The sequence below is a fragment of the Drosophila miranda genome (assembly GCF_003369915.1).
Source record: "Drosophila miranda strain MSH22 chromosome Y unlocalized genomic scaffold, D.miranda_PacBio2.1 Contig_Y1_pilon, whole genome shotgun sequence".
NCBI classification, from domain to species: Eukaryota; Metazoa; Arthropoda; class Insecta; order Diptera; family Drosophilidae; genus Drosophila; species Drosophila miranda.
Genome location: NW_022881603.1, coordinates 16,291,994 through 16,302,909, shown reverse-complemented (window position 1 = coordinate 16,302,909; position 10,916 = coordinate 16,291,994). Strand labels below are relative to the sequence as shown.

The following is a 10,916-nucleotide window of genomic DNA, read 5'->3' as shown; positions in this document are numbered from 1 at the left end:
CTCTGCTGTTGCTTTTGTTTCTGCTTTGTGGGGGATTCCTCTTGCTCTTCCTGTTTTCCTCTTTGCTAAGGTTTCCGCTTGCTGTTGCTGCGGTTCTTTTGCCTTTGGTTTGCAATATAGTTGATTTATTTAAAAAATAATCTAACTAAACATATCGAGGGGGAACGTTGTGAGTTGCTGCGGAGACCGCAACTCTACATTTATACCCGATACTTAGTCAGTATGGCTCTCCTCCGGCAGACGCCGTGAATATTAAACGACACGACAAAGAGTGCGTGCGAGAGAGACAGAAAATCAGTCTGAGCGTGACGTCGGGCGCTGCGTAGCCACTGAAAATTGATTTCTTGCTTTTGGCTACACAAATAATCCGATCTGATCGAGATTCAGCAATCTGATAGATATGGTCGTTATCTATGATTCTGCGTTTTTAGTTTTCTTGAATGTGCAACATTGTGGATGCAACAGATTTTCGTCCTTTGTGGGGGCGGAAGGGGGTGGGGCGAAATTCTGAGATATACGTTTTATAGTGAGATCTAACAGAAGTGCGGATCCCAAATTTGGTTACTCTAGCCTTAATAGTCTCTGAGATTTGTGGATGCCCCAGATTTTCGTCCTTTTTTTTGATTCTGGCTATAATAATTATACGATCTGGTTGAGATTTTACACTCTAGAACATATAGTCATCCTCTACGATTCTGCGATTTTGGTTTTATCGTATCTTTAATAATGGATATGCCACAGATTTTCGTCCTTTGTGGGGGCGGAAGTGGGCGGGGCAAAGTTTTGAAATATTTTTGTAGCAGTGACATATCACAGAAGTCTGGATCCAAAACATCGTTGCTCTAGCTATTATAGTCTTTGAGCACTAGGCGCTGAAGGGGACGGACAGACGGACGGACGGACGGACGGACAGACGGACAGACAGACAGGGCTCAATCGACTCGGCTATTGATGCTGATCAAGAATATATATACTCTATGGGGTCGGAAATGATTCCTTCTGGACGTTACACACATCCACTTTTACCACAAATCGAATATACCCCAATACTCATTTTGAGTATCGGGTATAACGAGGGGGAACGTTGTGAGTTGCTGTGGACACCGCAACTCTACAGTTATACCCGATACTAAGTCAGTATGGCTCTCCTCCGGCAGACGCCGCTAATATTAAACGACACGACAAAGAGTGCGTGCGAGAGAGACAGAAAATCAGTCTGAGCGTGACGTCGGGCGCTGCGTAGCCACTGCAAATTGATTTGTTCCTTTTGGCTATAAAAATTATCTGATCTAAACCGGATTCAGCAATCTGATAGATATGGTCGTTATCTATGATTCTGCATTTTTAAATTTCTCGAATGTGCAATTTGTGGATGCAACAGATTTTCGTCTTTTGTGGGGGCGGAAGGGGGTGGGGCGAAATTCTGAGATATACGTTTTATAGTGAGATCTAACAGAAGTGCGGATACCAAATTTGGTTACTCTAGCCTTAATAGTCTCTGAGATTTGTGGATGCCCTAGATTTTCGTCCTTTGCGGGGGCGGAAGGGGGTGTGGCGAAATTTGGACACAAAACGGTCAAGGTCCGATATATTAGGAGTGTGGATACCAAATTTGGTTGCTCTAGCTTTTGTAGTCTCTGAGATCTAGGCGCTAATGTTTTACTCTAAGCAAAGCCGCCTATGCTACGTGTGTGTTAGAGAGAGACAGGGCGAGAAAAAATGAAATTGTTTTCTTGATGCTGGCTATAATAACAATAAGATCCAATTCAGATTCCGCAGTCTTAAAGATATGGTCATTCTCAACAATTCTACGTTTTTGGTTTTCTCATATCTTTAAAATTGTGGATGCCACCGATTTTCGTCCTTTGTGGGGGCGGAAGTGGGCAAGGCGAAGCTTTGAAATATTTTTGTAGCAATGACATATCACAGAAGTCTGGATCCAAAACATCGTTGCTCTAGCTCTTATAGTCTTTGAGCACTGGGCGCTGAAGGGGACGGACAGACGGACAGACGGACGGACGGACGGACGGACAGACAGACAGGGCTCAATCGACTCGGCTATTGCTGCTGATCAAGCATATATATACTTTATGGGGTCGGAAACGATTCCTTCTGGACGTTACACACATCCACTTTTACCACAAATCTAATATACCCCAATACTCATTTTGAGTATCGGGTATAAGGAGGGGGAACGTTGTGAGTTGCTGCGGACACCGCAACTCTACAGTTATACCCGATACTAAGTCAGTATGGCTCTCCTCCGGCAGACGCCGCTAATATTAAACGACACGACAAAGAGTGCGTGCGAGAGAGACAGAAAATCAGTCTGAGCGTGACCTCGGGCGCTGCGTAGCTATAAAAATGATCTGATCTGATCCAGATTCAGCAATCTGATAGATATGGTCATTATCTATGATTATGCGTTTTTGGTTTTCTCGAATGTGCAATATTGTGAATGCAACAGATTTTCGTCCTTTGTGTGGGCGGAAGGGGGTGGGGTGAAATTTTGAGATACACGTTTAATAGTAAGATCTAGCAGGAGTGCGGATACCAAATTTGGTTACTCTAGCCTTAATAGTCTCTGAGATTTTTGAATATCCCCAGAATTTCGTCCTTTGTGGGGGCGGAAGGGGGTGTGGCGAAATTTTGAAACAAACTCGTCTCGGTCCGATATATTAGGAGTGTGGATACCAAATTTGGTTGCTCTAGCTTTTGTAGTCTCTGAGATCTAGGCGCTAATGTTTTACTCTAAGCAAAGCCGCCTGTGCTACGTGTGTGTTAGAGAGAGACAGGGCGAGAAAAAATGAAATTGTTTTCTTGATGCTGTCTATAATAATAACACGATCCAATTCAGATTCCGCAGTCTTAAAGATATGGTTATTCTCTACAATTCTACGTTTTTGGTTTTCTCATATCTTTAAAATTGTGGATGCCACAGCTTTTCGTCCTTTGTGGGGGCGGAAGTGGGCGGTGCGAAGTTTTGAAATATTTTTGTAGCAGTGACATATCACAGAAGTCTGGGTCCAAAACATCGTTGCTCTAGCTCTTATAGTCTTTGAGCACTAGGCGCTGAAGGGGACGGACAGACGGACGGACGGACAGACGGACAGACGGACAGACAGACAGACAGACATGGCTCAATCGACTTGGCTATTGATGCTGATAAAGAATATATATACTTTATGGGGTCGGAAACGATTCCTTCTGGACGTTACACACATCCACTTTTACCACAAATCTAATATACCCTAATACTCATTTTGAGTATCGGGTATAAAAAAAGAGCGCAGAAAAAAGTAGAAAATTCAAACAAAAACGAGGGGGAACGTTGTGAGTTGCTGCGGACACCGCAACTCTACAGTTATACCCGATACTTAGTCAGTATGGCTCTCCTCCGGCAGACGCCGCTAATATTGAACGACACGACAAAGAGTGCGTGCGAGAGAGACAGAAAATCAGTCTGTGCGTGACGTCGGGCGCTGCGTAGCCAGTGCAAATTGATTTGTTCTTTTTGGCTATAAAAATGATCTGATCTGATCCAGATTCAGCAATCTAATAGATATGGTCGTTATCTATGATTCTATTATTACATATCACAGAACTCTGGATCCGAAACATCGTTGCTCTAGCTCTTATAGTCTTTGAGCACTGGGCGCTGAAGGGGACGGACAGACGGACAGACGGACGGACGGACGGACGGGGCTCAATCGACTCGGCTATTGATGCTGATCAAGAATATATATACTTTATGGGGTCGGAAACGATTCCTTCTGGACGTTACACACATCCACTTTTACCACAAATCTAATATACCCCAATACTCATTTTGAGTATCGGGTATAAAAAGCCAAAATCAATACGAAACTAGCAGGTAGCAGGTGCCATTCCTTTTAAGCAAATCATAAGAATAATCTGGAAAGGACCACTATACAGCAGTCTATAAAGTCTGCTGGATAGAGTCCGGAACATCTTCTTGGTTTTCAATTATGGTGGTGGTTGGGAGAAAGCGATCTAAAGTAGGAGGTCAGGGTCAGGTCAGGGGATAGACAAACTCCACGAACAGTTTTTCTGGTGCTGGGGAGCGGGCGGGCGGGCGGGTGCACGAGATAAACGGAAACGGTGTACGTAGTTCTATAAGAGTCAAATGTTTACTTGAGTTTGATGCATAGAAAAAAGCTAATTAAATGCAAAAATATTTTGGTTCATACATATTGCAAGTAGTTTGAAGAATTTGTTAGTTTTGAATACCTTGACAAAGAAATCGGGGTGTAGGTTCTAAAAAGGAAGCATAACAGAAATGAAACATAGATAAGTTCTTCGCGAATATGATGGGATCCACAACAAGACGCGAGCGACTCGAATCTCCGGGGGAATCCCACACGTACACACAACCATCCCCAACCATGCCCCCGTCTGGTGTAGCGAAATTCCGTGGATGCGTACCTGATGCGAGTGCTGGCCATTGCAGCCGCCGGCGCTGCACACCCCGTGCCCGGCACCTTGAGCTGTTCGTGCTTGTAGTCCGGTTGGTAGGGCAGCAGCATCCGGATCTTGCCCCATCGATTGAAGAACAGAGCTATGGCGCCGGCCCACACCATCAGCACGATCAGCACAATGCCGATTTCCACACCGCGTATCTGTTTATAAATCGATTTGATGTGATTATATACTAAAACTCGTTCTTTTGCTGATCTTACAGTGGGCAACTCCCGGGTAATGCTGTGCGTCAATGTGTTGGTGGCCGTGGAGGTCACATCATCGCCAAAGATGCTTCCGTTTCCCGTTGCGTTCCGGCCACTGCCATTGCCATTGCCGTTCCCAAAGATGCCAGGCGAAAAGTCCAGCTCTGTGGTGTTCCTTGGCAGATCTGCAGGCGGAAATATCCCGTTTTTATCTATTTGTGTGCCGATTGAATCTATAAGATACTCACCCAGGGTCCGGAACTTGATTTGGCCACTGCTGCGATACTTCTTGCCCTGCCAGATGGCCGTCACGACCAGGGAGTACTGTGTGCTGGGCAATAGTCGATCCAGGACAATGGCCTCGCTGCTACCGGCAACGTCCTGTACAACCCTGTAACTTAAATTAATTCAATTACCTCTCTCGAATGGCAATGGACGGGGCGGTGAACGGTACGGTAGGATAGTGCATTCTGTATGCGTGTGTGTCTTTTTGCTGCTAATTGACCAACTACAACAAACCCAGGCGTGATATATGAGGCCGGTATGTGTGCGTAATTACAGCATTGGCCAATATTTCACTTTGTCACTTTCCGCCAGAACAGAATACCCCACATGTCCTAGATTTTGCCAATCGAGAGAGCTCACATTACACACCAGAGCCGAGCTGTGTACTGCCTTCTAAATTATCCTGCCCTCTACTCGCCGCCCTGCAAGTGCGTGGCCTGGAAAAGTGGCCAGACCTCGGCTTTGTCTCCCATTACTATGGCCGCCGCCACAACAGTCTGACAAATGATTCATTATTCATACATACTCCATATCGTACATACATACGATGGCAGCTTACACACACTCGTATACCTACACATATATACAACACCAGTACATTTCCATCGCAATGGTGCCCAGAGGAACTAAGAACAAAACAGGAGTTGCGTTGCCCGCATTTCGCTTGTTCCGATTTCAGACAAAACAAAAACAGCGCCATACTCGTACAAGTAAACATTAATGTTAAAAGCCAGGACACCGAAGGGGCACCAACAGCCGACCAATTAAATACAGAAATATATTTAATGGGTATTCTGAAGCTAGAGATCGATCTAGTGCCAAAAGCTAAAGGAGGCCGAGTTTTCGACCATATCCGACCGTAGCCATATCCGTTTGACCATTAGTCAGAAAGGCACCATCTTCAGGCCGATGAAAATGTCTCTGTACGAGTAAGCTGCTTATTCGGCTGATGCCATTTTAAGCAGATAGTCATCTCTTAACCCGTACTGTTGGCTCATTATAGATTAATGAATTACCTCCATCCAGGGGCTAAATACACACACATAATTGATTTGAGATTCTGGGCGGCTGGCTCCACTGACTTTGCACACGTGTCGCATACATTGCCACACAGCTAATAGACTCGAGGCCCCCGGGCAAATGGAAATTGGGCCGTTTTATGCAAACATCAGCCATATGTGACATGGCCAGGCGTTGTCTAAAGTTTCCCAGTTATAGTAAGTTTTCAGCATGTGGCGACGCCTGGGGCAAATCAAGTTTAATCCTCCCCTCTCCGCTCGCTAGTCGCTGTGTGTGGAAGTCGCTTATTATCCACAATTTAAACACACGCCATGGCTTCAATTCTGTTCTGGGCGGATCCCGTACCCTTTGCTTGTCCTTAAATGGCATTAGAAATGCACGTGAATTTCCAGCAGCAGCAACAGCACGAAGGAGTTTTCTCAATTTCATGATGTTCTTTGCTTAGCTTTTCCTTCCTCGCCTCTCACTCGTTGGCAAATTCCTTTTTACTGCCGGCTTGGGCTCTGGCCAAGTTTTATGAGCACTCGCAAAGGTGCACAAAATATTTACTCGCGTATGAATTTCTTTTTTGCTTCAATTTTCATATGTATTTATTTTTTCTGGTTTTATTACTAAATAATCAGTTTACAGGCCAGTGAATCCCATTCGAATGAGTCGTTCGCCCCGATCCCTGTCCATTTCTGGAACTCCACAGTGGCTTTCCGATATGTAAAAACAAACGTGTCACATATGTGGGGTGAAATAACTTATGATGTACAAAGTGCACGCTCCTAAACTTTACTCTAGGCCGGATGTTCCTTCTGTTTCTGTGGGTGGAGTGGTGACATCGGAGGTCTGCTGTCCCTCTAGTCAGAATTTTTAGTTGAGTTTTCCTAGAACAACATGACTTTGAGGGCTTTTCCTATTTGCATGGAATTCGAAATGCAATGAAAATTCCGCATACGCCCCTTTGGACAGTTCCATCAATGTCTAATGAAGAATATCTGCTTATCACGGACGTTCCCAAGACAAATAACTTCTATGGAAAGATAATGGATACAGGGATTAGGCTTAGGGATTACCTCTGCAATACGAGTACCCGTATCGTAGGCTATGTGATCCACGTACAAATCAGGTTTACGGTAGGTACATATAGTATGTTCTCCGTTTCTGTCCATGTTGCCATGGACATGCATGTGGTCATCGGAGAGACAGTAGGGGGAGGCGCACATGCCTTATCTGCTTTGACGTGCCACAAAAGCTACGTGTATGTGTACCTGAAGCACTTTTATGTGGGCCTGGTCCCTGACATTTCAATTTTAATAATGTCAAATTGGCTCTAAAGGAATTGATAACGATAAATGAATATAATCTAGGGCACAGGGATATTTATTGATTGGTGTTCTCCAACTGTCTGCCCCACACCCCCAGTACCTCCTTCGGTGGGACAGTAATTGTTATTAATTATTATTGTTATTGATAGTGCTTGACATGCTTGGACATATTGAAACTCAACTCGAACCTTTGCCTCTCACAGGACCCATTGTTCGTCAAGAATTTCATAAAACCACTTAGTAATTTGGAGCATGTATGGGACACTGAGAGAAATGGCTTAATAAGTTCTGAAACATAAACAAGGACAACATTCCAACATATAATTTTCGACTTGATTATTTCTTCGAGTGTAGTGGTAAGGTAAAAGTCGCCGCACGAGGGTGTTGGTGAAATAATGTCTAGGACAAAAGTTTAGTTTAGTTTAGAGCCAGAGCCAGAACCAGGGCCAAAACCAGAGCCCGGATCCGTCGACTCACCGTCAACGTGTCTATGTATATACTAATCATACATTATTCACGGCCACAATTTACTCGAAAAACGGTAGGAAGATAGAACTAACAACGAATAGTACACCGCACCGCAACGGCCCGGCCCGGCCCGGCCCGGCCCACCATAATGACTGGCTGACTGACGGAAGTGGGTAATACACCAAAAATCGATACGAAAGAAACACAAAAATTAAAAACAAACTCACTTATAAATAATGACCAGTGGAACAAGAAGTCAAAATAAAGTCCTAGTTTTTGTAATACAATTTTTGACATAGGCGTGAACTTTATGGAAGAACAGCAGTGGGGCAATAACTACAACAACATCAATGCTTTGGCATTGGAATAAACGGCAGTAAAAGACAAAAAAAACACGCTTGCACACACACACACACGCAATGTGAGCCGTTAAATTGAAAAACTACAAAAGAACACAGCTTGGCTACTGGTCTGCGCGGACTGTGCGGACTGCAGCAGTCAAAAAGTGAAAAAGTCGAGCACTTAAGTTATTACACGGCATGCCAGCCACCGAACGGTGCTAAAGCCCAGCATTCCCATTCTGTGAGCACTAGTCGGAGCGGAAGTGCTTAGTTTGTAGTCGAAATATGCAGCCCATTCCGGCAATCCACCACTCTCTCTCTCTCTCTCTCTCTCTCTCTCTCTCTCTCTCTCTCTAACTGTTTCACTGTGTGTTCCTGACGCCACGCAGGCGATGAGAAGCAGCAACAGCAACAGCAATCAGCAAGGGAGCAGCAAGTGTGAGAGATGGTGTGAGAGCGGCGATGAGTGCATGGTGATAGTGATGCGGGAGGAGTGGAGTGAAGGCAAGACAGCTGCAGTTGAGCAAAATTATTACGGTAAATCATCGAAAATATTGCATTCGTACGAGAGAGCACGAGAGCGAGTTGCTGGCACACAGCAAGAAAGTCACAAAGAAATGTTCGCTCTACTCTTTACACATAAACACACATTAAATACATATATACCGTATGTATGTATGTATGTACATATGTACTTGATCTACGGCTAACTCCCCTTTTCGGTGCTTCTTCTAGTCAGTTCTTTTATTGGCTTTTGTTTTAAATAACTTTGCTACACGCGGCTTTTGTTTTTCTTTTTGGCCTGCATTCGCGGTCAAATTGGCCTTAACTTTCCTATTTTGTTTTTCTTTGGTTTTTCTTTCTCTGTTGGTTTACTTGGGCCGTTATTTAGCTCATGGCCATATGCCACACAGACACGCAAAGTAACACACTTACACACTTGCACACGCACACACTGCTCTTGACTGACCGCTGCCGCCTCCGGCTCACTCCGCGGCCTGGCCCGCCGGCCCGCCTGTCAATTGCATACAAAATATGTACATATTTTACTTGTTCCCTGCATAAATGCACTTGACTTGCCGCCTCTTCGGCTCTGCCCCCGCACCTTCAGCGCGTCAGTTACATTTGAAGTGTACTCTGGCGTTATTTAGCCTAGTCAAGTGGGTAGATTGAGTTCTTGCTTTGTTAGTGGTACCTACCTGTCGTCTGTCGGCTTGTACGTCACGATGTACTTCTCGATGGGATGTGCCTTCATTTCGATTTGCGTTTGCCATGACACCCGTACCGCAGTGGGCGTCAGAAAGGTTACGGTTATGTTCTCCGGCGTAGCGGGAATGGTGCCTATTATAATAATAATTGCTTGTTATTATCCGATTATCCTTGTAAATTATATGAATACGAGGCACCACAACTACGCAGCTAAGTTTATGTGCCTAAGGAATGGGATAATCAGATAAGCTCAAGTTTAATTGAGAAACTTGAGTAATATGAACTTCTACTTTATGGCTTGCAGTAGGAAAAATACAAAGCCTGATCGTTGCAAGCAAGGGGTTTTCTACTCTTCTACTCTAGGGCTTTCTGTGTGGCAATGCGTCATCTTATATAAATATACCATAGTAACAGGTGCATAAAAAGGCTCGATCAATGAGCATTGAACTATTTCGTCCCGCCCTGCTTATGCCAAATGAAAGTAAGTAACATTTACACCTGTCCCCAGGAATAAAAGAATAATTCACTACAAGATTGCCCTAAATTGTTGTGCACTTGTTTTACTTAAACAGAACTTAGACTTAAACAAGGAATTAACTTAAATTTGAGATGTGTTTCTTTTACTCACCCGCCAGGCAGGCATTAAAAAACAGCACGGCTATGAGTACAAGCATGGTTGCGTATGATTCTGTTCTGTGGCTGTCGCTGGGTCTCTGCTGTTGCTTTTGTTTCTGCTTTGTGGGGGATTCCTCTTGCTCTTCCTGTTTTCCTCTTTGCTAAGGTTTCCGCTTGCTGTTGCTGCGGTTCTTTTGCCTTTGGTTTGCAATATAGTTGATTTATTTAAAAAATAATCTAACTAAACATATCGAGGGGGAACGTTGTGAGTTGCTGCGGAGACCGCAACTCTACATTTATACCCGATACTTAGTCAGTATGGCTCTCCTCCGGCAGACGCCGTGAATATTAAACGACACGACAAAGAGTGCGTGCGAGAGAGACAGAAAATCCGTCTGAGCGTGACGTCGGGCGCTGCGTAGACACTGCAAATTGATTTGTTCCTATTGGCTATAAAAATGATCTGATCTGATCCAGATTCAGCAATCTGATAGATATGGTCATTATCTATGATTATGCGTTTTTGGTTTTCTCGAATGTGCAATATTGTGAATGCAACAGATTTTCGTCCTTTGTGTGGGCGGAAGGAGGTGGGGTGAAATTTTGAGATACACGTTTAATAGTAAGATCTAGCAGGAGTGCGGATACCAAATTTGGTTACTCTAGCCTTAATAGTCTCTGAGATTTTTGAATATCCCCAGATTTTCGTCCTTTGCGGATGATACTTAGTCAGTATGGCTCTCCTCCGGCAGACGCCGCTAATATTGAACGACACGACAAAGAGTGCGTGCGAGAGAGACAGAAAATCAGTCTGTGCGTGACGTCGGGCGCTGCGTAGCCAGTGCAAATTGATTTGTTCCTTTTGGCTATAAAAATGATCTGATCTGATCCAGATTCAGCAATCTGATAGATATGATTATTATCTATGATTCTGCGTTTTTTGTTTTCTCGTATCCTCAATATTGTGGATGCAACAGATT

At 44.3% G+C, this 10,916-nt stretch overlaps 1 protein-coding gene across 4 annotated transcripts; it reads right to left on the bottom strand.

Annotated features, from left to right (window-relative positions):
- Window positions 1–15: 15 nt before the first annotated feature.
- On the bottom strand, window positions 16–10,173 carry LOC117189964. 4 transcript variants are annotated; one of them, XM_033395048.1, is made up of 7 exons: window positions 9,950–10,172; window positions 9,312–9,453; window positions 4,934–5,082; window positions 4,701–4,870; window positions 4,447–4,640; window positions 4,252–4,278; window positions 16–102 (listed from the first exon to the last, which is right to left on the bottom strand). In XM_033395048.1, exons 1-7 carry the CDS (start codon window positions 9,993–9,995, stop codon window positions 66–68), a joined length of 765 nt encoding a protein of 254 aa, XP_033250939.1. In that variant the 5' UTR covers window positions 9,996–10,172; the 3' UTR covers window positions 16–65. The 4 variants fall into 4 exon arrangements, with proteins under 4 accessions (XP_033250939.1, XP_033250940.1, XP_033250938.1 ...); XM_033395049.1 differs by lacking the exon at window positions 4,252–4,278 and having other exon boundaries at window positions 19–102; window positions 9,950–10,171; XM_033395047.1 differs by lacking the exon at window positions 16–102 and having other exon boundaries at window positions 4,134–4,278; window positions 4,934–5,076; window positions 9,950–10,173.
- Between the last annotated feature and the right edge of the window lie 743 nt (window positions 10,174–10,916).

Bases quoted from the DNA above. Each gene is read 5' to 3' on its own strand.
- LOC117189964 (XM_033395046.1), bottom strand. From the start codon at position 9,995: ATGCTTGTACTCATAGCCGTGCTGTTTTTTAATGCCTGCCTGGCGG. The intron at 9,454-9,949 runs GTGAGTAAAAGA...TTATTATAATAG, and splicing joins TTTTAATGCCTGCCTGGCGG to GCACCATTCCCGCTACGCCG. The intron at 4,279-4,446 runs GTACGCATCCAC...CTTCCTTTTTAG, and splicing joins ATGGCCAGCACTCGCATCAG to AACCTACACCCCGATTTCTT.